The sequence below is a fragment of the Limanda limanda genome, chromosome 13 (genome assembly GCF_963576545.1).
Source record: "Limanda limanda chromosome 13, fLimLim1.1, whole genome shotgun sequence".
Classification (NCBI taxonomy): Eukaryota; Metazoa; Chordata; class Actinopteri; order Pleuronectiformes; family Pleuronectidae; genus Limanda; species Limanda limanda.
Window position 1 is genome coordinate 17,553,846 of NC_083648.1, and position 25,636 is coordinate 17,579,481.

Here is a 25,636-nt window from a genome sequence, read left to right on the forward strand (position 1 = left end):
CAAGAAACTGTACTTCAGACAATGACTTAAATTAATCCAATCAAGTAAAAAGTACAATATTTCCCCTGTTAAATTTTGCGTAGTGTACTTATAATAAACATTAAAATACACAGACAAAGTGAATGTACTTCACAATTGCACTTAGATACAAAACAGGTAAATGTATTCGTCGTTCCCATTTATGTTTATTATTATTACAGATGCATACATGTTCTGTGTTTTTTTGGCTTAATGTTGCTTAGTTAGATTTTATTTCCTTTCTTATCTTATTTATGTGAAACTGCTGGCTGAGGAGGAACCATGTTTCATTTTTGATTTTATTCTTGTGCATGGGAATATGGCAATAAAGAAAAATCTTGAAAGAATCTTGAGAAACTAGAGAGTGTATGTGATACAAGTTTCATGCGCGGTATGTAAACACATTTTACGATGTTACGATTGTGACTGTGCTTCCATATGGTTCAGAGATGACAAAAAGAACATTTAAAAGCAAAGCAGCCAAGGGTGAAATGTCCTGAGTGCCAAATTCCTACATTTCCCATAATCCACCTGGTAAATGCTCAGTACCTTACCAACTCAATGCCCTCAGCTTGCAACATAGACTTTCTGTTACAATTACATCATTTGGTTTACTTTAACAAACCACAGAAGTCACTGTAAAAAGTTTGAGTTGTAGGCACATTCATCATCACTGGTTAGTTAACTTTATTATTTCAGATCCATAGACTGCATAAAAAGAATGAGGACACATCTCATTCTCCACTTCTTCCCCCTATCCAGATATGAAGCTGATTAACCGCTGATAGGAAAGCTGGCATCTTGCACATTTGGAGCAAGAGTCTTTATAGTAGCGATTGGGGGATGGAGCTGTGCGGTCCAATCACGAGTCAGTCTCAGCTGTCAATCATGTTTTTATAACATCAAAAGGAGGAGATGGGATGTATGTCCTATACTGTAGCCAGCCACCAGGTGGAGATTGAGAGGTTTTGGCTTCACTTGTGGACAGCTGTCATGTCGTCCATCTTTACTTACAGTCGAATCTCAGGTCTATGAAGATCTCTTTTAATAATGTAGCTAGAAGTACTACTATGTAGTAGAAACATATTTTGATCTGACAGTTGAGTAAAAATTACAATTGTGCTTCTGAAATTTATAAAGTAGCATAAAGTAGAAAAACCCAAATGAACCACAAGTTGAGTTGAATTGAACTTGTAGTTACTTGGTGGAAGGTACACCCCAGGAAGAAGCTCAACAATTTAGTAGCCTAATGGTCATTAAGCTGTATTAGAGAGGGTTATTCAAATCAAAACCATCATGCAGATGCTGTGAAAAAGTGTTGACAACCAGAGCTGCAGAGCAAACACATTACGCTGCCACTCTGAATAAAAGAGTGTACTTGGAGTGGCCAATCCAGGCAGATCGTGAGGGAGGAGCTGTGTAATGAAGGCAAACACTTCTCCAGTGGGACCGGTGCACAACATGTCACATCTCAGTCAGAAGACTTACTGCTGCGTTACATAACCCACAAGGACATGTCTCGGATATTTATCGGTGTGCACGACAACAGTAGCTCCACATTCCTAAACCGGGCTTTGTCCACTTGAGAGTCGCAGAGGCCTTAGTGAGAAACATGAATGAATTATGTGCTCGTGTCAAAATCCATGAGGAGAACCACTTTGTTTTTTCTGTCCCCAAGGTGATGTCCTCCAGAGACTGACAGGGGACAGGTGGTTTAGACAAGATGTAATGGTGCTGAGTTTCAAATGTAGATCAGTGCAGTCTCTCAACAACATTCACAGCCTGTACTGGATGGGTGTAGTGGTGTGGGAAGAAGTCATGGAGATGATCTGTTAATATCTGACTTTATCAGAGACATTCACATCGGTGTTATCTTTCTCTTTTCCCTGTTCTATTTCAGTTGAGTAAACACTATATTGATCTGTGGGTATATGATTACCCACAATAGACACACTAAACTCCTTGATGGCATGTTTTAACACAAATAAAAATACTATTCAGTGAACATTTTGTGGCTGATTAATTACCTTATATTGAATCACAAGTGGCTTTCAAATGATCTGTGATGTGACACCATCCACTTCACAAACACAGTGAACACGTTGAGCGGACAACCAAAGAACCCTGCAGCAGATGAATGTGAAAGTGTCAAACTCAGCACATTCATCATTGCGCACAGTCAAGGTCAAACATCCAAGTGAAGAAAAAAAAACTGAGTATTGGGTCATGTGAGGTTTAGCAGAATTTAACCAGATCTGAGGCTTAACAACCCCACACACATTCAATGGATCCACAGGAGTGGGTGTTTACTGAAGAAGTACTTTGATACTATAAAAGTATCATAGAATTGGTTCCCAGGTAGTTCTACACATTCAGAGGGTGGATGCCAGTTGGGCTGCGAAAACATTTTGGGCAGTTTACTAGCTCATGACATTCTACCTTACGGAATAAGAGTTATTTACATAAATATATAATGGAAGCCACATATTTATAAATAACCTCCTAGAGATGTAAAGTATGCTGAGATTTTTAAATGTGGAGTTGTGGCTGTTCAGACAGTTTTCTGTAGCAGCCATGTTGGATGTTTCCCTGTTATTACCTCATAAAAGGCCTCAGAGGGGTTAATGCTCAGTCCTAAACCTTAATGTGAGACTTTAAAAGGGAGGCCTGTAACTGAGGATCCAGAGGAGAGGTAGTGAATCCCTCCATGTTTAACTGGGTCAGAGGGCCAAAACCAGGAAGCTGTAAGTGGAAAACTGTTTTGAGATGAATGGGGATGAGGCTGTCCAGGGATTATGTGAGGGCAGTGATAAGTAACACAGAGTGGCACCACTGACTCATATAAACTTTCTCTGGCCTCTGGTGACTACTCTCACTTCACCCCACTGTATTCTTCCATTTATCTTCCTCAGGAGCAGCATAGGGACGACCACAACAGGAGAACATGTTGATAATATATGTTTTAGAGTGGCTAAAATATGTGAAAACATTTTGATCTTTTATATGAAGTCATACACACATGGCTCTGTAATCACTTTATCAAACAGTGCAGAGATGCTGTGGGAGGATGCAGAGAGGAAAGGATGTGGAAATGGATAAACAGCCTCACTCAGTCAGAGGTAGCAGGACCTGGCAGCTCTTTATCTCCCTCTGCAGGATGCCAGCGCTGAAATAATCCAGCTTTAATTTTCACCGAAACAGTTTTATCTGACTTTACCATTCCCAGCTCCCTTCTACCTGGTGATGGTGATGATGCACAAACATTTGCATTGAGTTAGGAAACACACACGCTACTGTGACAGATGGTTTTTTTAGAAATTTCTGTATATTTGTTTGGCAATCAATGGATGACAACAGCCATGGCAGCCATGTTTTTTTTTATGTTCCATCAAACAAAGCTGCAACACAAGTAGAATTGGGCAAAGAGAAGGCACACAACTAAGCAATAAACTACAGTTTAATCTACAGCATGTTCTCAGAGGAAACTGAGGATATGTTTATTGGTTTGTGAAAATACTGTGGTGTGAAAGTCAGAGCAGCTCCTCCACTTGAACAAATACTTCTGCCTTCACACCATTCAACATTAATGATCAGACAGGTGACTTTTTCCATTGTTATGGATAAAAATAAAGATAAACTCAACCTTACAAAAAAATGAGATGAAAACTTCAAAAGCAAGTTATAACCAACCTTGCCAACTCCTATTGTGGACAACTGCTAGGACAAAATTACAGATTTAAAGGAATAGTTGGACATTTTGGGAGAAATTGATATTTGGTTTATACACTACAGTATAGAGTGGCACAGAGTAGAGCGAATTCCTCCGCCAGGGCCCAAAAGTCCCCTTAAATTCAATCAAGCTGTCCCAAATTTCATACACTTGTAAACACGAGTTTCTTAATGCGTTTGATGTTCTTTCATCAACAAAGATTGTTCTATGCACCAACATTTTATGGGTTCTTCTCAGACCCATACCACATTATTCGTGGAATGATGTTTCGGTGTAATGCTGCTAACTAACAGCCAAACAAACATATGGACAGAAGTGAAACTTAACCTCCTTGGTGTAGGTATTAATGCTGCAGGCCGTTAGCTCAGCTAAAGAGTTAATGCTTATCAAGACTGATATGAGAACTTTGCATCGCACTCTTGGCAAGAAAGTAAAAAAGTATATTTTCCATAATAACTAATCTTTAAAGCAGCATAGAATTATATTGGTGGACAACCATGCTTGTTCTGGTTTTACAATAAAATGAAAAAACTGAATGAAATGCAAACAAAAAGTGAAACAAAGGAGCCGAGAGATATTTACAAACTGATAATATGCCTAAATGTTACCTTGAATAAGGTATTTGAAGTAAGAAAAGAAAGGTTAAATATAGTAGCGTGAGCGTTCAACTTGGAAATGAATCTGTAGTAAATATTTACAGCAGCAGCATCTCCAACTTTGTGTTCTTACACACATCAATAATATCCAGTGAAAAGCTTCCACGTAGCCCAGGAAAAGGCTCTGGGCAAATAGTGACAACACAAGAGTTATCTAACAAAACACACACACTTGCCTCAATGAGTAGTCCATGGTCACAGGATTTTTATTTCATAAAAACCTCAAAAGTTCTCATTCAAGTCCAATAATACAGCACAGAAGTCAGTTTCTTACACTGAAAATCTCTTTAAGTTAGTAGTGGTGGTGGTGAGGCATGACAATGAAGTTTCACCTTGAAAAATGTCTTTACATACAAAAGACGACCATAGTAAAGTGTTAAAATACAACTAAACACAACAGAGCCAATGAAAATGTTTGTCGGGATCTGAGCGGTGAAGCCAAACAGAGTCGACATCCGATCAGCTGAGCGCGAAAACGTCCCCCCGACCACGTGCCAGCGGTGGCCCCTCTGCTTGGATGACCTTTGACATGGAAGTGAAAGGGATTGGAGGCCCGCGGGCTTCTGGGAACTCCACCTGCTGATGAGACGCAAGCTCTTCCTCCAGTTTGCTGGCACAGATGTGAAAAAACAGAGCTGTCCGATCGCTGCGTCACAGGCAGCCTGCTCCTGCAGCTCAGTCACACACAAACCAGCCACATTACTCATCAGTAGTCTGTTACACTCACTCTCCCTTTCCTTCTTCTCTTTAGTCCCAGACCGAACATCTGAGTCTGCACAAAGAATCCGTCCTTCTCCTTAGATCCTCTGGTTGACGTATGTCTCTTAGTTTTTGGGGTAGATTTTCTCATAGAAGAAGTTTTGTGCCAGCAGGTAGAGCTCCCCGTCCTTTTCTCTGACAGCATGTGCCCGGACAAACTGGAACTGCTCCAGTGCAAACTCATAGAACTCGTTCTCCATCTTCCAGATGGCCGACTGCTGCAGCTTGGCGATGGACTCCCTCGTGGGCGGCTTCTTTTCGCTGGTCTTCCTCAGGTGGGATTTCTTTCCTGTGATGAGGAGAGAAGGAGGTTAAAGGTTTATAATCATGTATAAGCACAGATGATCATTTTACTGAGGATATTATAATTGCATTTCATTATTATATTATATATTGTAAGAAATGTCACTGACACTTTTCACAGAAAACCTTGACATTTATTGATTCTTTACAGCCCTGATCAATTAATTATGGAAGTTATTCGGTCTACTGATATAAATCAACAACAAGGAACTGTCATTGTAGCATCCTAAAATAAACTTACCACATGTTCATAAGTAAAAGTACGAATACCACAATAACTTACCTACTTGAGTTACAGTAAGTAAGTACTTGCTTTTAAATATACTGAAAGTAAAGAACCTGCTGAGAGCAGCTTATTTCATAATGCAACAGACTTCTATACCATTCACTGTTCCTATTGTATACTCGGTTTAAAAGAATAATACAGACTCTGTCACATTAATAAAAAAAAAATGCTGTAGGTGATGCTACTGAAAACACAGTAGTATTGTTTTTTTCATTTAAAAAATGATGTCTCCATTTTTGTATTTTTCCACCAATGATGCTGCTGGTGCTGCAGGAGGCATAGAATTATATATAGAAGAGTAGAAATGACAGATATCCACTCATGTATGTAGGGGAATAAAATCCACTACATAAATCCTGTCTGATGGGGTCCACAGTGTATTTATGTCTCTTCAGATTTATCTTCAAATTAAAAAGGCAAGAGCATCTCTTAAAACTTGCAGTGAGAGAACACTCAGCAACCTGACAACCCTGCTAATAAATAAGTAATCGGTAAACATCAACCAAGCCCCTGCAAAGGTACAAGTCCGACTACGAAGATTAGAGTTCTAATTTCTTTTTCCTCTTGTTTTTTTGGAGGGGTTAAGAAAAAGCATTCTTTACTTCTGAAATTCAGTTCTCAGATTCATAAAAAAAACCACCAGATTAATCTGAGCCTTTGAACTCATCTGCTGCTAAAGTTTATGAATCTTGTAGATGAGTCATAGTGCATCTGCGTATATTAGTCAGGATTTAATTCTTCTTTTTATTCATTATTCATCCCGGCTGCACTCGCTGTGACTAATCTGTATCCTAATCAGAGAGAGGGATGACTGCGTATCGATCACAATTCAATCCTCCGTGGAGCAATTAACACACACAGACACACACACACACACTTTTCCAAGTGAGTGAGTCATTATGTTGCCTTGCTGCTTTTACAATATTAACGAGGGGAAGCAGAATAACTAGTTTATATCCATTTAGCGGACATGGCACCTGTTTTGTACAGGTCAGTGGCTCCTCTGAAGAAGCGTGGCAGCGCAGCCTCCAGCATCATGACGAAGTCCTCCAGCTCCTCCGTCACGCCGACCAGCATGTACTCGTTCACCAGGTTGTATTTCGCCTGCTCCAGAGCCCACTGGCTGCCCACGTTCCTGCAAAGAGACAATGGACGTTGTAAACCGCTGTCTTTCTTGGTTTTCTGCTCACAACACATTGAAAGAGCAGAAATGGAGGGAAGGAATGGCTCTAGAGAGGAGCAGAGGACCGAGAAAGGAGGTGGCAGGTGTGATCATGATCAGGAAATAAGGGAGGAAGGGGATTATGTAAACCTATAAAGTAACTTTTTGGCAAAGCATTAGGGTACTGGGAGCCCCTTTATCCAGTGTCTTCAGTATTTATTCAATGTTTTCAAGGTACTTTACACTCAGAACTATCTGTCAGTCCCCTGCTTCGGAAGGGCGCCTGGTTAAAAGACGGAGGGCAGAGTCGGGGAGACGTGAAGGAGAGTGAGAGGGATGAGTAAAGGCAGGGAGGGAGAGATTGATACAGATCAGCATCTAGAGAGAACAGATCATGGCCAAGAGATATCAGAGACCTTGAGAGGATGTGAAGCAGAAGGGATAGAAGATGAGTAAGAGATATAACGCGGCACACTGTGAAACAAAACTAATACAGAATTCCGCCTGTTTTAACTGCCTGAAGGCAATAATTAATAATCATTATTGTTGTATTGCTCAGTCCAAGTCACAAGCAGGACAAATCCATTGAAACTTCCACGATATGCAACTAGACATGAAACTGTATGACTCCACAGCTCAACTAGATTCCTGTTTTACAGCTCAACTGAGTGAATGAGCCTGAAAAAGGGCTGAAATAACCTAATCACGAAAGACATATTCATCCATGTATGATTACATTCAAAATGTACATCTTACGGGAATATTACAAGAAAACTATGTGAAATATATCAAGTGAATCCTTGACTCATGCACTAAGTCAGCCAGCGCAACAGTGTGGTTTATACTGTACATTTCTTTTTTAGTTTAATGAGCTGTTGGTACGGAGTTATAAGTTACTGATTTCAGGCCTTGGTTACATAGAAAATACAAGGATCTATTCATTGTTGGTTTGGGTTGAAATATCCCAAGACTTACCCTTTAAACATAGGAAGAAACATGAGTGAAGATGGATCAAGGTTTCCTTCTTTAATTAAAATGTCAATAAAAGAAATGTAATGTGCCTGGTTGTAATTTGCCTGTTCAACACGCTGTGTGCATGTGAATAAGTGTGAGGTGTTTCAGTACGCACCAGCATTCAGAGTAGTGGCCGCAGAAAAAAGGAATCTGGAGCCAGAGCTTCTCGGGGGCACAGTCTGAGCCGCCGGCCGATACACATTCATCAAATGTCTGAAAGGTAAAGGCAGTGCATGAGCATTTGAAGAAAACATGAAATTGTAGAATTAAATAAAGGGTCAAAGATTCAAGGCTGTCTGAATAAAATTGACGGGTTTCCTTTGTGAGCACTGATAAGGGTTTTGCTTGCTGGAATAATGTTCTTATTGAGATCCTCTCTTTCTGGACTCTTCTATCTATCTTTGCTGAGATGGGGAACCAGATCTACAATCCTCGTTTTGTAGAAACTAAGTATTCCAAAGTTTACTTGGAGCCAAGATGTGCCTCCAGTATTCTGTGTTATTCATATCAAGGGAGCCTCTTCTTCAGTTTCAGTGCTTGAGTGAGAAATTCCATCTTTGTGTCAATATTTGAAGACATAAAACAGACAGTAGGTTTTGTCCCGCATCGGTTACATTGACAGCTTTTTAAGAAGGGATCTCATAATATCAAGTTTCACTGCTCACATGGGCACCGCTCGTGTTTAAAGACACAATCCAAGAAAATGATTATTTTTGGGTTTTGACCTTCTTGTCTCCTTGTTTCCTGCGTCTCAGGCCGGGGCGGTAGTCGTCCCCAAAACGTAAGAAGTAATAATAGGACACCAGCCTTTCAATGGGGTCCCGGATCACGTTTATATAGATCGGCTTCCTCTTCACCCCAAACCTGAAATCAACGTGATTAGGTGAGAAAAAAACAATCAACACACAGTAGCAGGTTTAATAATAATTCAAATAAATTGCTGTAAATATTGAAACAATCTGACTTTCAGTAACAGCAATGTTAAACCCACTCCTGCACTCTGATCCTAACACTACAACGTGTAAGTGAAGAGCATTAAATGACCACAAGATGGAGTCAACTGCACAAAGCCATTTAAAGTATAAACATGTTTAATAAATATGTCTTTACTTGGTGAAGTCCAGGAAGGAGACATGTCCGTGGTAGAAGGCCGGTTTCATTTCCCTCCATTCAGTCACATTCTTTACAAACCGTACCTGGACAAATGAAAAATAACCATAATTCAATACAAACAATTTATCAAATAGTGAAAATAATTGAGATCAACATGGGGGGGGGGGGGATTCATTTTCATCTTGTAAAAAGAAGTCTGCAAGAGCTAGAAATCGCTCTGACCTGGTCCTGTATGGACATGACCGGGTTGTTCTTGGTGGTGTTGATGTGCAGCACGTGGTAGTGGTTCTTCCCGCACAGGTCGTAGGCGATGTTGGTGAAGGAGGTGCTGGCCGTCTTGGGCACGCGGTTGTAGATGATGACCAAATCGTCTTCGTTGACGACTGATTGCGACGAGGCCGACGAGTCCCGCTCCCGCAGGTTGTCCTGCGTGTGCCGCTGCTCGATCTCTCGTACCTCGTGTCTTGCGATGGCTCGCTCTGGAAGGGGACAACAGGAAATCAGAAACGGGTGAGTTCAGGACAAACGGCACAAGGTCTTTAAGAGAGTTGGCTGTGATAAAGAAGAGGGAGCTGAAACGTCCTTCAGGGAGTTGGGTGCCAACCAGCTCCAGGAGTGCTGAATATGACCTCTGACCTCCCTGGAGAATAAGGGAATAAAACATTACATACTTATATTAAACGGAAGAAGAATGGCAAGAAAGTTAAACACAGGGGGTTTCAAAGGTTGAGCACGGCCCTGTCCACCTTTTACATCCCTCGATTTAAGTTTATATGCTGGTCAATGTTTAACATGTCTCATAACTGTGTTCAAGTAGCACTCTGCTGCATATTTGAAACCTGCTACGAAAACTCTTATCCACTTAGACCTTGACTCCTATCATTTCGTCCTTGTCAGAGGAAACGCCGCCATGAGAGACTCGACTGTAACTTCATTATAAATCGATGTACATTTCATCTCTATTTTGAAGAGCGGAAAGCCAAAACTCTTTTCCCGCTTCACATCCAAGATAAAGAATAATGTCAAACAGGAATATTAGTTAATCATCTCGCGAGCAGCCTATTTCACGCCGTGGTACCACATCTATCGTTCGCTAATCAGATTCAGATTTAATATCAGCCCCCAAACTTTACTTTGCTTCTCCTTGTTCTGACTACAGAGTGGAGCGTCTTGAATCAAATGCACCATCAAGTGGGCGAGTTCACGTCTTCTGTGCCTCCAGATATTATGCGGGATGATTTATAATCTAACCTGGTTTTCTGCTCCTCTTGGGGAAAAGAATCACGTGTCAAAGGGGCGAGAAGGTGAAGAGTGAGAGGTGACAGGCTCGGGGCGTAGAGGTCGGTAGTTAGAAGGCAACAGTTATTTGATCGAATCAGAGGGGCATTTCCTTCAATACGCTATAAATGAGGAGGGCGGAGGGCTGTGTTAGCGGTGGTGGTGGGGGGGGGGGCATCTCAATCCAAACGCTGCTTGAAGCTGCAGAGAGCGCCAGACCTCAATGCCTCAGTGTGAAGAATAGATTCAAACACAAAGACGCCCCAGCCTTTTGTCACCCTCTGGCTTTTTCGTCGTCTGAATTTGCCTCAGATTGACTGGCGTTGACAATGCCTCAGAGCGCTCCACAGGAAGGATGGAGAGAAGAGAGAAGAGAGAGAGAGAAAGAGAGAGAGAGAGTGAAGTCGGGAGGCAGCACAACACTAGAGCACCTAATACCCGTGGGAGCTCTCAGTGAAGCCAGCGGGCTCCTAAAGCCCTGCTGAAAGCCCTGCCAGGCTCCTGAGACACTGTTTCAGCCTGGCCTGGCCTGGCCTGGCCTGGCCTGGCCTGGATTTAGAGCCTGGCATTTGGCACCACAGGCCAATTAAGATGTCATCTGTGATTCTGCCGCCTTCCCTTTCATTTGTGCGAACACGGGGCATACACACAACAACACTCTCACAGAAGTACTCTCTTCTCCCCTCCACCCCCCTCTCTTACACTCTCCTGAGCAGCTGTTAATGTTCCAGTCATCAAAGCTGGATCTGGTTACGCACCGGGCCCTGCCGCTTCCCCACGCTCGCGCCTGCTGCTCGGGACTGATGGCGTGGAGACGTGCCATGTGGCTGTAATAAGCGCAGGCTGTCAGCATGCAGGACAACCGTAATGGAGACATGCCTTCGCGCGTCCATCCGAAGCATGCATTCGCCAACAACAACAGCGATAACAGTTGGCTTGCTATGTTGGAACTTAATCGCCTGAGCTCAAATGTCCTTTTAGGATTATTTTTGTGATGGAGTACAGTGGCAGACGAGATGATAGAGCAGACTGCAACCCGTGACAATGCAGGTCATAAATACGAGGTGCCTTTGGACTGGTATGTAGCGGCAGGTGTGTTTAGAACAGGCTCTTAAAGACCCTCAATCAGGTTCTTCTCACTGTGAGCGAAAAGGACATTTTCTGCCAGTTCTGGAAATAGAGATCTACCATTAAACCTCAATTAATAGGGTTCTACTATGAGTGATTTTAATATTACATTGTATATTAAGGGACACAAATAAAAACCACTCTCTCACTTTGTCTAGTAGTGTGTAAAGCCAACATCTATATAGCACCAAACATCATGTATTTCTTCTGTTTTACTGTGGCATAAACACAATAAGCAATCTTTAGTGCGGGCAGCTTTCAAAGAGGACTGCCAGTCTTTCAATTTCTTTTCAAAGAGGTGGGAGGGAGTGAGAAAAGACCGGGGGGGCGACCGTGTCCTTAACGACATCGTCCTGAACTATGCGAAGGGGCCCAGAAACCACTTGTTAAAGACATGGTGATACGTGCCAAATTTCCAACAACCAACAAGGAGGCCGAGCGGGCACAGAGAGGGCTTCTTGGGCTTTGTAGGGGACGCCCTATTCATTGCGGCACTGAACACTCTTGGCACAAACCTCCATATCAGAGGGCGCCACACATACAAACTTAAGCTAGCGCTCCCTTATGAGGTCATTTAATTAGAGAACAAAAGCCCGAATTACTATGGCCACACAACAAGCCTCTTTTCATTCCTCATTTCCGTCGGTTTTCTCCCCTCTAGCTGTCTCTGTGCATTAAAAGCTAATTATGAACCGTGAAGCCAACACGGGTCTTAAACATTGTGACAACTACAAGCCTATTACTCCGAGTTCCATTCAGAGTGAGAGACAGCAGGAAGACAGAGCACTGGTAGTTCAACATATTTACTGAGGCAATTTCGCGGCTGATTAGACGCAAGCATTTGAAATCATCAGTCATATTTCACTGCCAGATCTGCAAAATGTGTCAGGCCGTCGTGTATTATTGCCATCACGTCAGATCAGATGGGATAATAAAAGCGAGGGGGGGGGGGAAGATGATCCGTTTTCCAAGCAGCTCATAAATCCATCATTGCTCCGATCCGCCAGTAGGAGCTCTCGCCTTTCTCTCGGCTTCCCCCCGAGAGGGCTAGCCCCTCGAACCACAGCCTTGGCCTAGGTGGATAATAGAGATTGGCTATCAGCGGCAGACTGAGGTGTACGGCTTGTATGGTTCTGCTTGGATGCCACTGGATTGCAAAATCAATGAAGGATGACAGGGAGGAGATCTAGGTTGCTGCTGTATAAAAATCGAGTTTGTATGCCGCTTCTGCCTCTCCTCTCTATAAAGGCTTGGACGCTCGCTGTTTTGCTGTGCCAAGTTTCCAAAGGCGGACAGTGACGTGACCACTGCAGCACTTACCGAACATTTGTATGGACTGTACGCCATCACATTTCTAATTATTCTAATTCAGTCTTTGGATCAGTTTATCTGAGAGTGGATCATCGGAGGAAACGGATGAAAGTCGGGCTGATGGGAAGTTCAGGGCCAGACTACACAGAGCAGAACTTGCATTAACATGGTCATTTAGGTGATGACAAGGAAGAGGAAACATCCTGTGAGAGGAATCTTTTAAGCGCTGCCGGCAGCTGCAGAGAACTGAGGAAGGAGACAGATGAACTAGAGCGCTTTCATGACGTGACTCTGAAGGTGTCTGGTACATTTAAAAACCTTTTCGGAGCTTTCAAACAAGCTCAGTGTAAAAAAGAAAAATTCAGATAGAAGGCAACTCTCCTTAAACTTTTCAGTAGACATTCATGCACTTTCCAGCTGCGTGCAGTATTTCCCATTTGCACTTGTTCAAGAGGAAGATGGAAACACATTTGATTTGAGCCAAAGTGCAATTGTTGAGGTGAGTCATTTTTTTGAAAGGGGGAGTGGGAGAATGCCTCAGCTAAAGCATGGCTTTAGCTGAGGCATTTTTTCCCACTGGCTTTGACACACAAGTGTGACATTGACGCTCAATGAAAGGTCTCATTCAAACCCCAGTACAGCTGGGAGAAAGAGGGGGGAGAGGGTGGGGGACTGGAGGGAGAGGAGGAAGAGGAAGAAGAGGGGGACGAGGACCAGACAGGTCTGAGTTCAGATGGGAAGTGATGAGGAGCGTTTAGAAGAGCTGGAGCAAGGCAGTGTTAACCTGGGGCCTGGGGTAAAAGTTTAAAACTTGTCTTCACATATTTAACTTTGACTCTGACACATCTGGCGATACACAGCAGCTTCATTATTATCATTAATCATTATTAACATGTATCCTAAAAGCCAGAATAACACCACCTAGCCACTTTAACACTTTTTAATATGTATAACTGAGCACCAATCTAACTTTTTCTCTTCTGATGCTTATTTCGATAACTTATATCAGTCATAAGGGAGGCCTGGGAATGTTGTGACAACGAAAAATACTGAGGGATGCAACTAGTGGAAGGACTGAATTTCAAATAGACATTGTCGAGGAAACTGTGTCAGGGAATAAGCGGCTAATACATATTTAAATACTTTTAATACTGTGTTTGAGAAGAAGGAATAAGTGAAAAGCATTATATTAGATGTTAGATTTTGTGCAAGGAGTCACCATCCTGTCTCTGGCTTTGGGTTAAGATGAACCCTGAGTCAGTCTCCATTCTTAAGGAAATAATAGTGGTTTTGTTACGACCCACACTAGTAATCTTCTCCCTCCCTTATGGTAGAATACTGAGATGTATCCATTGTGCTTCTCTGTCGACAGATCTGTGTTGTGGTCAAATCATATGTTCAAGTGCTGACAACTGAGGCTCATCAACTGAATCAATTACTTCATCACTGCGAACACAGACTACAAATTCATCTCTCATCAGACATTTGTGCAGAAGATTATTCTTCATCAAACTGTATTTAAAATTGATTTATCCAAGTGGCAGACACCAGATCCGCTCACTATGATCAGCACCGGTGCCAATACTTTCCCCAGTAGACTCCAATAAACACTTAAAACCAGTTTTTGACACCGGGTCCAAACATACATTTCCAGCTTCTTACATCTGAGAACATTGCTCTTTCCTCTGTATAATAATATTGTAAACTGGGACATTAGAGATGTTTAAATGGAAACCAATATTCTGATATTAACTATATTCAGGGAATATTCTGAATTAGACACTGCCATTTGAACAACATTTTCTGATTACCATTAACCAGAGTAAGGTCATACTCTGAATAAGTAAAAAGAAAATGGAATTAAGACATGTAGAATATGAAGACATCAGATTATCCTATCGGAGTTTTCACAGCATTTTGAGACACTAACATACATCAAGGAAATTGGATAAAACAATAATTAAAAATAATTGTTTCTTAGACCTTTTAAGAGACCAATTAATTAAATTTTCTAATTCACGGAAATTGGCTCCTTGTGTTAATCCACCTGAATAAAGCGACTCTAACAAACAGCACAGAACAGGAGCATTAAAAAATGTCTGCGGTAATATGTAAATAGCTTCTATTTGTTTTCTCCTTTAAATTTATCATAAAAAGGGGGACAAGCTCATGGGGAACAGTGCTGTATCAAAGTCAGACACGAGCAACAAAAGGCTCCACCGTTAAAATTCAAATCAACAGATGCACCCGGTGAGGTGAATTAGAGAAAGTAAAATGTCGGGCTGCTTTGCTAGGCTCCATAAATCATAAAGAGTTTTTCATTGGAGGTGTGTTTTTACAATAAGGTGCGGAGAGGAGGTAGGAAGGTGAGGAAAGTACTGAGGGGGGGGAAGGCATGTTGTTAAGGTCATGAGCTGGATTTCCACGCGAATGACATCCTCAAGCCTGGAAATCATTTTTTTCCTCCTTGACAGAGAAACAAGTTGACAACAAGTGTGTTTTTGTCCGAGAATGCCGACAAAGCATTCCTCAGTTATAAGGAGAAGACAAAACTTGTCTGTCAGTGCTTACCAGGGCAACGCAGAGCAGACAATTTAAAGTGCTTAAGTGGTTGGGGGTACGGGTCTTGGGACCAGAATTACTCAATTGAGCGTCACATAGAGAAGGTTAACACGAGATCTTTTTTTGGAGAAGAGACTCAGAAAGTGTGTCAGCCACAGCTGTGGCTGGTGCAGCTTTTTGCTTTCAGGAGTTCATGAACTACAGATAAAATACAAGCTGTTAGAGTACAGTAAGATCCAGCCACACGCAGCCCATTTATAATTCCCCTTCTAAATCTAAATGCAAGCCACGTCTCTGTGCTAATGATAACAATCAGGGGTAGATGAAGGTGATGATCATCATGGTTCAAGCTGACACTTTCTCCCATAATGTGTCTTTTGTGCGAGTGCCGTTTGACAGGTGAGCAATAATGTCTGGAAGAAACACAGAGAGAGAGAGAGTAAAAAAAGGGAACTACGTCCTGTCTGCTTCCTCAAAAACAGCCAGTCAGACGAGATTATGGCACAATTTACACAGATGGCAGATCCCATCATTCCCCTGCCTTGTTAAGTAAAGGCGTGTCTGACAGGTTGCGGAGGGGAGGGGGAGGGGAGGCGTTTGATTGGAACAGATCTCATCTTGGCACAGATTGTCAATGACTAAGCGGTGGGAATTAGCTTTTCAGGAGGCATTTTGCACTTCAAACGAGGGGGGGAAATATCTGCACAAGTCTGGTCGTGAAGAAGAAGAAGAAGAAGGAGGACGAGAAATCAGAGCAGGAGAAAGTGTCCGTCGCTGTCACAGCCTGGAAAATGCTGCAGTCGAAATCTGTGAGAGTGAAGTGAAACAGTAGCTGGATGCATATGGATCCACCAGGAAATATGACTCACTTCTGCTCATCGCATCCCCACAACCATGTTTGTGTAATAGTGCAGATCTGGTTGCAAGTTACAGCCCAGATATCTGATGTTGGCTCTCACTCTGTGTCTCTGGGCCCTGTAACAGATAATTAATAATGCATGTATGGGAGTCCGGGGAAAACTCCACACTCTATTAGACAGAGCAGACGACAGCTATTCATACGTTTAATGATAAGTGTGTGGAGGGGGGGGGGGCATCTCCACTCTGCTCAACTTATCACTTCTCGTCGTCCCTGCAGGATTATCAGGCTCCTTCATCTCCTTGTTCTTTTCTTTCATCTGTATTATATTTGTCATCTGCAGGCTCTCTATACGGCGAGGATGTTGCACTCTGTAGGATGAACAGGCCCAATTTTACTCTCCAGATACTCTAATTTCAATATAGAATCGTTCTTAGTCGATACTGAGTTTTCCAGGTTAAAATCTGTAAGTGCTTAATTGGGGCGGCATGGTGGTACAGTGGTTTGCACTTTTCCAGCAAGAAGGTTCTGGGTTTGAACCACAGACTATAAATAAAGATGTTCGACACGTGTCCCCTTCCTCCCTGAAATGAAATAAAATATCCTGGATACGAACGACTGGATGTTTTGTCAGGCAGGACAAACATATTGGAATGAAATTTGGGCTTGGGTCAGGCATCGACCAAATGGGCTGGACTATCTACTCTTTTTTTTTTTCTACACATGCCAGTTATCTGTGACCACATCGGGCTGGGGTCAGGTACGAAAAAAAACAACTGAATGCCTATCAGGTTTGGCTCAGGCAATTTTCTCTCCGGCCTGGTCGAGTCTGGACAGAAAATTGCCATCCGAGACATCCATCAACAAACAGAGGAGGTTATGACAATTACTGCTGCCCGCCATCAAGGCGATGACAACACTTTGGCTTCACTTTTGGGAATCAGTCATGTCGTCCATCTTTATAAACAGTCCATAGTTCGAACATGATGGCTGACTGGGGCCTTTCTGCGTTTGCATGTTCATCGGTGTGAATGAGAGTGTGAATGATTGTTGGTCTCTGCATTACCCTGGCGACCAGTCCAGGGTGTATGCTGCCTCTCACCCAATGTCTGCTTGGATTGGCTCCTACCCCCCCAGCAAACCTCAAAGGATAAGCAGTATAATGGATGTATGGATGAAGCATCACTCCGTGGGATGAATTTGGATGATTCCTCTGTGTGTAAGGTCACGTGGGGCTGTCAGAACGAACCCGTTTCAAATTGATTTTGTCATAAAAACGTGTCGGTTATTCTCTCGCCACAAATAATCCAGAGCAGAGAGACTCTGAGGTGATAAAGATATGTTTGATCTACATCACAACCACAGCAATATTAAAGGATATTTAATCTGTTTTCCCATTTAAGTCTTTTAACAGGTTTTTAGGGATGACTACTGCATAAACAGTATGTGAATAACAGCTGTATAAAACCTTGTGTGTCTCCGGAGGAAGAACGGTGGGAAACCTGATAAATACTGTAACTTCAAGTCAAATATAAAAAAAACTGTTTGATCTATCAATCTGTTGTGTAGTATTACTGACAGAGCAGAGGTCGATGGAAAGCGTTTGATGAAACAAACATGAACGCCACAGAAAGAAAATGCAGATCTACTGATCCACACTCAGCAGGAGACAGTCTGAGCGTGGGAGCTGAATATTCAGCAACCCAGATCCCTCTTTAATGAGGTGCATGCACGTACACATATGCACACATGCACACACGCACACACACTTACACACACACAGGTGTTTGCAATGAACCCATTTGTATTCTGTCTAATTAACGACAGGCCGAATTTCAGGCGATCTGGCAATGCTGCTCACACTATTCATTGCACCGAAGAAAGAGAGGGAGAAACCAAAGAATAGAATAGAAAGAAAGAAAGAAAGAGAAGCACAGACATGGATAGAAGAGATGTAGAGGCCTGGCTGATAACAGTGTAGGATCCCCATGTTAAGAGTTCATCCCTGAGGGCACCGACGCTCACCATGTTACAGGAAAACGAGGTCTAGGCAGTTTTAAGCCAACTCTACGAGGAACAGGAGCCAAAGTTGAACCAGGGGCTGAAAGAAAGGAGGAAGAGGGCAGGCGCTCTTCCTCCTTTCTTTATCCCTCTGTGCACTGATGAAATTGGTTGTAAAATCGCTACAGGCGTGCTCTCCTCATTCCCGTTTTTTTCCCTCCTGTATAGGAGCATATGATTTTAACCAGCCGGGGATTTAAGTATTTCTGTGTCGGCATGAAAATTAAATCATCTCTTTAATTTCTTTACTTCTCCTCTAACGTCCCCTCCTCCCCCCACGTTTCCTCCTCCTTTCTCTAGCACCTCATTTCCGAAAGCCAGCGGCGGATATTCTCCTTTCAGGCGCTCATCCAATGGGGTTAGTGAGAATACAAGAAGGATTTGGATATCACAAAGGAGACTGTGCACACAAATAAAGAAGCTGTTTACAACAATTGATCCGGAAGGAGCTGGATGAGGGCACTGTCATTTTAACTGATTATCCCGACAGAGGTTTATCAGCCACTGTCAGTGGGAGGAGCCGAGCGGTGCGGGGAGAGAAAGCAGAAACCCTGCTATTTCTGCTGAGACGTGTAATTCTGCAGAGCGGAGTTAGCACTATGGAAAGACACCTGCTGTCGCGTATTTAAAACCAAAAACCGCACTACGAGTCAAAAACCCACTGCCTTTAAGCAGGAATGGCGACGTGTGAGTCCCAGAGAGTTTAAACTTGAGGGTGTTGCTTGTGTGATCATTAAAATGGAGCTTGGAGAATGACACACTATTTATCTTTTTCTTAAAGTGCAGGTATGAAAAGTCACATAGGCCCAGCACTCAGAGCTAGATCTGCAGGACAGTTTTTTTACCTGCTTGTGATTTATCAATAACCAAATATATCATGAGCTGTCCAGAGCTCCCCCACCAATTCAGTCTTCTCCAACTGGAAACGGAAACAAGAAAGCCTCCAGCCCCAAAATTTTGACCCCCTGCCCATAGATTTAACATATGCACATGAAGAATCTGTTTATAGAGATTAGCTGAGAGGATTTCGGAGCTGGGTGTTCTTCTAGAACATCCTCCAATTACATCCGGGGTGTGAAACCCTCCATAACACCCTGATTAGCCCGTCTGTCATCCTGCTACAGCAGCAAATGTGCATAGCTGGCTCCAGTTGCCACCTCTGCAGGAACATGTCAGACAAAGTTTGTGTCCAGGGCCATAAATTCTCAGTCCAAATCAAGAGCCTGTTTCTAACAACACACTCAAAGCCCTGTATGACCATTAGCATACTGCCTTCCCACCACACACCGCAAATCCCTTCCCCAACACCTACGCCCATCTCCGCAGTGGGCTCCCCTTCATTAGCCACTCAAATGGCATGTTTCGGAGAGGGACTGGTCCAGGCGGTAGACGCTACCGGCTGCTCACATTAGCAGATGCCAACGTGCGGAGTGAAAGCAAATGACTCATGCACCCTTTATGTTCCTTGGGGAAGTTAAAAGAGTTCAGAGTGAATCTGAGAACGGTGTCAACAGATAGGAAAAGAGAACTACAACGAGAAGAGGAAAACGCTGGAGTTCTCACTCCAGGAGGTTGAGATGTGCAGTTGGAAAGAAATAGACTTCGGTTAAGTTGAGTGCTTCCAATGTGTCACCAATTACCTTGAAAGGAAAGCCACCATTTGGTGCTGCAGCCGCAGTCACAGACAGCAGTTGACACTCACTTGACAAATAGACATGACTCAAAAGTTGTTTTCAGACATGCGGCTAAATCCGGAGAATTGAGTACGGACTTCACCCTCAGACACCGCAGGAGGTTTCGTGCACAGATGCGTCACAGCAGCATCAAATCCTCCTTGTTATTCAGGCGAGAGGTGGAGCAGATCAAGTGATGATGTTTACAGCACCATGACACCGGCGTCAGCTCTTATTACCACAAACTCTCTTCACATCTTCGTCGGCATTTTCTTTGTGTGTGTCACCGGGAGATATTTGTTTTTCCATTTTTGCATCTGTCATGTGTTAGAAGCATCATCAACCTCAAACTCACTCACGCACTGTGAATCCTGTGAGGGGGGGGTCCCCTTCTCCTGACTTTCTAGTACGGTGGCAGGCGAAGAAAGTCTGCAGATAATCCGGAGCCTCTCACTTGGACTTTTGTGTTCACACATGCACCTCCTCCAGAGAGAATAAGGAGGCTCTGCATGTCTGAAAGCAGCTAAAGAGACCAGGTAGATGCTTGGACCAACGATAAAGTACAAATTCATACACAGCTGCAGCTCAGGCCTCTTTGGAGACATGATGAAGGATGTGCAGTAGGGGTCTGAGCAGCATCGGGGGAAGCTCCAAGGTATCAAGTGGGCAAATGTCCACACGTGGCGATGGCTGATGGATTTCCTTTCAAGAGCAAATTCCGGACCAGATCCCGAGGTCCATTGACGGCAGCGAGACTGGCAGACTCGAGGCGGCGAGTGTCTGGCATGACAATTTAAATCAAATTGAAAAACGCAGGCCTGTGGTGAGGTAATAAATGAATCCTTGGGTCAGCTCAGTCAACACTGCAAAGCACATGCATCTCTTTCTTCTTCTGCATTCAACAGCATCTCTACCTTTCCTCTTTCAGAGCTCATCACAGGACAGCATGTGTCTGGAACTAAATATCACCGTGCAACAGATGGAAATTGAATTCCTTTAATCAGCCTGAATTACTGCCAGCAGATTAAAAGACGATGTTGCCGAGAGGGGGGGGGGAAAGTCTCTGAATGCGAGTCCTGCTGGGCGACACGCAGCCCTCACATGGTCAGCAGGGGGGGGAAAAAGGTGAAGAGGTCGTTTTCTCCTGTTGCAAAGGGCCACAAGGTGACGCTTTTATAAGCAACGTGTCTATTTACACTGCTCTCTATAAACCAGCACTCCTGTCGAGGATAACCGGCCGTCTATAGAGCTCAACAGCGAGGTTCAGGAAGTAAAAAGCCACAATTCCCTTTCTGAATGGGTATTTTGATGATCAGCCATAATATGTTATATGTAAACCGTCCAGGGTCGACTTACCAGAAGCTACGAGATTATGAAACAATGTTACTGCTCCTGTGGAAGCCACGAGCCCATTTGATATAGGCATGTTTCATTTGCGATGTCAGGGGGAAATCCGACACTACCCACAATCTAAAAAATCAAACAACTAAGACGGTGAAAATCACTACAAGGTTAAATTCAAGAAGAGGATTGCTGGGAGACATTAGAAAAGGATAATTTGCAGTGGTGTATGGGAAGTCCTAGTTCCTTCACTCTTAATATAATTACGTAGAGTTTTGAACCTTTTTTTTCTCCGTTTTCCAATAATACATTTTTGTTCCGAATCAAATGTTTTACGGTCACGATTAATCTTGTAGCTGGTCGGCCTGATTCCAGGCAAACAATTTTAAATGTTCTCTGAAAAGTAATTGGAAAATTTACCAAACTCTATTAGTACGAGATTTATTTCGCATGGTTTTTACAGGATCAGAAAAGCTGAGACCCCTCAAATGAAAGTAAGGTTTCTCCCTGAGGAAATAATTTCAGCATAGCTTGAATCTATAAAAGCAGGTAGCAAGGACAGGTGTTATACAAATAGTGATGCACTGGGTTATGTAATAAATGTGCTGTCAGACAGGAAATAACTAGAAACAACAAACCACCAGTGAGAGAGGGCGCTGGTATCTGTTCATCTCTGTTGTTCATCTCCTCAAGCTTTGACTTCTCTCTTTTATTGAGCCTCTTCTTGAGGGATTTACAACATTTTCTAATGGCATTATGTTATAAAAACTGTAATTTAAAGGGTTAGTGAGACCAGAACTGATTTATATGATAAATATGATAAAGTGCAATAGCAGTGTTGGAGAGGGGAGATTTCTATAAGCTTTGTACATAAAAAAGAATCAGTATCAAATTAATCTGCACACAAAGAAGATAGATATTTAACATGATGTTGATCTTTTTGTACAAGTTTAAAGAGACAGGCTTTTCCTTTGATGTGATAATTGTTTTCAACTGTCCAGTCCTGTTTTAACATCTGTGGTGACTTCACGTTTAACCAACAGATCTAATTTTCTCAACCGGTTAAGAAGATCTAATTGCTGCTGCTGCTCTATGACAGGCGATTGTCTCATGTTCGATGTCAGCGAAGCATTATGCTGGATTGTCAATTCTCTGAATTTATTATAAAGTAGCATGAGATTCTTCAAGGTGAGGTTCTGAAATTACCAGAACTGAGAGAGAGGGCGAGTTAATGGCAGCCCTGACAGGAAAAGTGGCCTTGAATCCCCTGTTCCTGGCCCTTTATTAACAGAACTTCATTTCCATCCATCCTCCCGTTCCTCCGCAGACTACATTACTGTTGACCCAGCCGGCAGCAGTGCCGGTGAGCAGCCGGAGAGAAATACTGTCAGAATAATGGATTAGGCCCCCAGCAGGACACACAGCTGCATCACTGCATGATTGTAATGCAGGCGACTTCTCAGTGAAACCTTGGGATGACGATTAGCTTGGAAGCAAATCACAGCTTGTCTGCACTGTGGGAGGTGCCTAATGGGGGGAAATAATTCAACCTGCGTGTCGGGCAATAGGGATCCCACACTGAGGAGGAGAAGGTGTGCCACCCTGGTCCTTTCAGCTCACGTGAAGTGAATTGTGAACATGTGAAAACATGATAGAGGAAAGTGACGCATCAAACTGCATCTCCTATAAGTGGTTCTCCTCATTTTTTACATCAGAGTTATTCTAGATATCTTGTTTTGGAGAGTGGACACCATCTGTGGTCGACATGCTGATTGTTTATTGTGGCCCAGATGGACCTGCAGCAGGCGTACACCTGGTTATGTGACCAGCCCTGCGGCTGCCTGTCAGCATCGTGCCTGTGAAAGCCTCAGTCACAACTATTTGGCTATGCAGCACATAATTCAGAGCTCCAGTATACAGACGTCTGCTCGGCCCGGTCATCCATCCATCACGGCGCTTTCTGCCAAGTCAACAGATTCTCGTGGTGGTGGGCAGTCGGGGGAAAGGCCTCTCAGGTTCTCTTTCTTTGTGTGTGTGTGTGTGGGTGGGTGTGTGCACAGTTTGGGTTTTTTACTGAGTGTAAAGTATAGCCCTTTAAAGCAGCAGTAAACCATGTCACAGGCCAATATAGCCATCTATACACTCAGGACTCCAGACTGTTCCAACACATGAGAACTCAGCAGGGAAACTTTATTCAATTAAGACGACTGTTCATCATTTTATTCACAAACTGCTCTGGACACAACACAGCCTCAGGTCTGAGCCATCAGACAAAGTCCGTCTATTGATCGCCCATCTACAAGCCACAGGATTGATGGTTTTAAACCAATGATTTTTCAATTTGTCCACACAATGTCAAAAAATAGTAAGAAAATACAAATTTAGCAAGTTAGGCTGGCATTTAAATTCCTTTTCCGGTGCAACCAACAGTCCCGGAATATGTTTTCAAATATTTACTTCCATGGAAGAGGAAGATAAGAAGCAAATATATTTACCTGTAAATTTACGAGAACAATTACTTGATAATCAAAATAGTCCACAAGTCATTTTCTGCACTGATGATTCCCTGTAAACCATGTGAGTGGACCAGTGCACATAACTGCAGGACCCTGGGACTGCTTCACCTAAATGGAATTTACTGCAGCCATTGTTCATGTTATTAATCACCACCTGTGCTTTTCCTGTTTTACCATCTCAAACTATCAGCTGTCCTCTCTTTACAGACAGTCTCTCACTCTCATAAAGTCAAACAGGGGGTGGTGTGTGGACCCCTGCGGTGCAAGGGCTGCACCCTCAGGGTGCCCTGCTTCACTTTGCTGTTCCTTAAAAAAAAATCCCCACCGTGGTGGAGGCACCGGGGAGATAATCCTGCAATGTCCCAGATCTTTATTGGGACTGAGCCCCTGATGGGAGCTCAGCGACGATATTTGAACACATAGCATCGGCCACGTTTCCACCAGAGGAAAGAGTTTGGGAAAGGGGCAGAAGGGGATTTGCAGCAGCATGGTGTCCCCATCCCACAGGAGAGAGGATACTACTGAAAATTAAGAAAAAAGGTGCTTTCTACTGCAATGTACTCTCCACCGACCCTCCCACCTTAGAGACCAACTCAAGAATCACCACCCCCCTGACCCTGCTCCACTGAATCTTATACATTTCTAAATGAGCTCATTTCATTTGCAAGCTGAACCTGTTCGGTGGTTCAGTTAACGGTTCAAGTCATTTTTAAAGCAAAAATGCAAAATATTCCTCAATCTCAGCTGGAGATTTTGATTACCAAATTTTCCTCATGATCAAACAAGTATCTATGCATCCATCCATCTATGAGGAAACCAAGACACCTGATGAGATCACACTGGGCTTTAGAAACCTCCGGTGGACATGAACCTGCGTTTCATCCAGAAAATCCTTTGTTTCTGTCTGAAAATAAGTCACCCACACACAATACAGGAACACTCCCCCGCAGCCTGGAGACAGCAGCACCTCCTCAATCTCCCACTGCCTTGCACAGCTCAGGGACGAGAGAGGCAGATGCTGTCTGTATGTATTTAATAACTGGGAATATCTCAGTCTCCTCACGGTCGTGCAAAGTTCAGAACCGCAGCTCCCACATGTCATGCCCATGTGTGTGTGTGTGTGTGTGTGTGTCTGTGTGTGTGTGCCATTGTCTCTGATCAACACGATGATGCATGTGTGTGGTGGATGAGGAGCTGCTTCTCTCTGCACACTGCCTCTTACTATTGACCCAAGTGCACAACAACGGGGGTGGTGGGAGGGGGGGTGGGGACCAGAGATCTGACACCCTCTGCGGTGTGCTCCTGTCTGGATGCGGGGAGGCTTATGACCGGAGTGGGGGGTTCGCCACGCACTTACCGAGCTTTCCCCGGGACTCCTCCAGCTTCTGGATCTGGTTCTCCAGGAAGATAATGGCCACTGCGAACGCCAGCAGCGCCAGCAGCTGCAACTTGGGCGGCATCATGACTCTGAGCAGCCCCATCAAATCATCCGGAGAGGGATTGGGTCAGTCCATGCCCGGAGGAGGAGGAGGAGACACTGAAAACACACACACACACACACGTAGGAAGACGGTGATTACAAAGCGGCTGAGTGTGTGTGCATGGCCCTCTCTCTCTCTTTCTCTCTTTCCCTCTGTGTGTGTGTGGATCTCCCAGTGTCTGTGACTCAAATCGCCTGGTTACCTCAGATGTGAAGTGTTCATGCTCGGCTCGGTTCTTCGATCAGGTGGATCCCCGCGGGCGGAGCGTCGTGCAGCCCCACGGATGTGTCCAGAGCGCGGGTTCGAGCCCCCCGGGTGTCGGAGCGGTGGTACCAGCCGCTGTCGCCTGTGTCCCCCATGTAGAGCTGCACTGTCCCATCCAGTG

The 25,636-nt window shown here is 43.6% G+C and overlaps 1 protein-coding gene across 1 annotated transcript; it reads right to left on the bottom strand.

Moving 5' to 3' along the window:
• Positions 1 to 4,589: 4,589 nt before the first annotated feature.
• hs2st1a (heparan sulfate 2-O-sulfotransferase 1a) lies at positions 4,590 to 25,621 on the bottom strand. The gene is made up of 8 exons (XM_061084297.1): positions 25,454 to 25,621; positions 25,128 to 25,307; positions 9,264 to 9,520; positions 9,039 to 9,124; positions 8,654 to 8,792; positions 8,044 to 8,141; positions 6,730 to 6,887; positions 4,590 to 5,452 (listed from the first exon to the last, which is right to left on the bottom strand). Exons 2-8 carry the CDS (start codon positions 25,249 to 25,251, stop codon positions 5,229 to 5,231), a joined length of 1,086 nt encoding a protein of 361 aa, XP_060940280.1. The 5' UTR covers positions 25,252 to 25,307; positions 25,454 to 25,621; the 3' UTR covers positions 4,590 to 5,228.
• Positions 25,622 to 25,636: the final 15 nt, after the last annotated feature.

Bases quoted from the DNA above. Each gene is read 5' to 3' on its own strand.
- hs2st1a (XM_061084297.1), bottom strand. From the start codon at position 25,251: ATGGGGCTGCTCAGAGTCATGATGCCGCCCAAGTTGCAGCTGCTGGCG. The intron at 6,888-8,043 runs GTGCGTACTGAA...GTCTCTTTGCAG, and splicing joins GGCCACTACTCTGAATGCTG to GAACGTGGGCAGCCAGTGGG. The intron at 5,453-6,729 runs GTGCCATGTCCG...TCCTCATCACAG, and splicing joins CACTGACCTGTACAAAACAG to GAAAGAAATCCCACCTGAGG.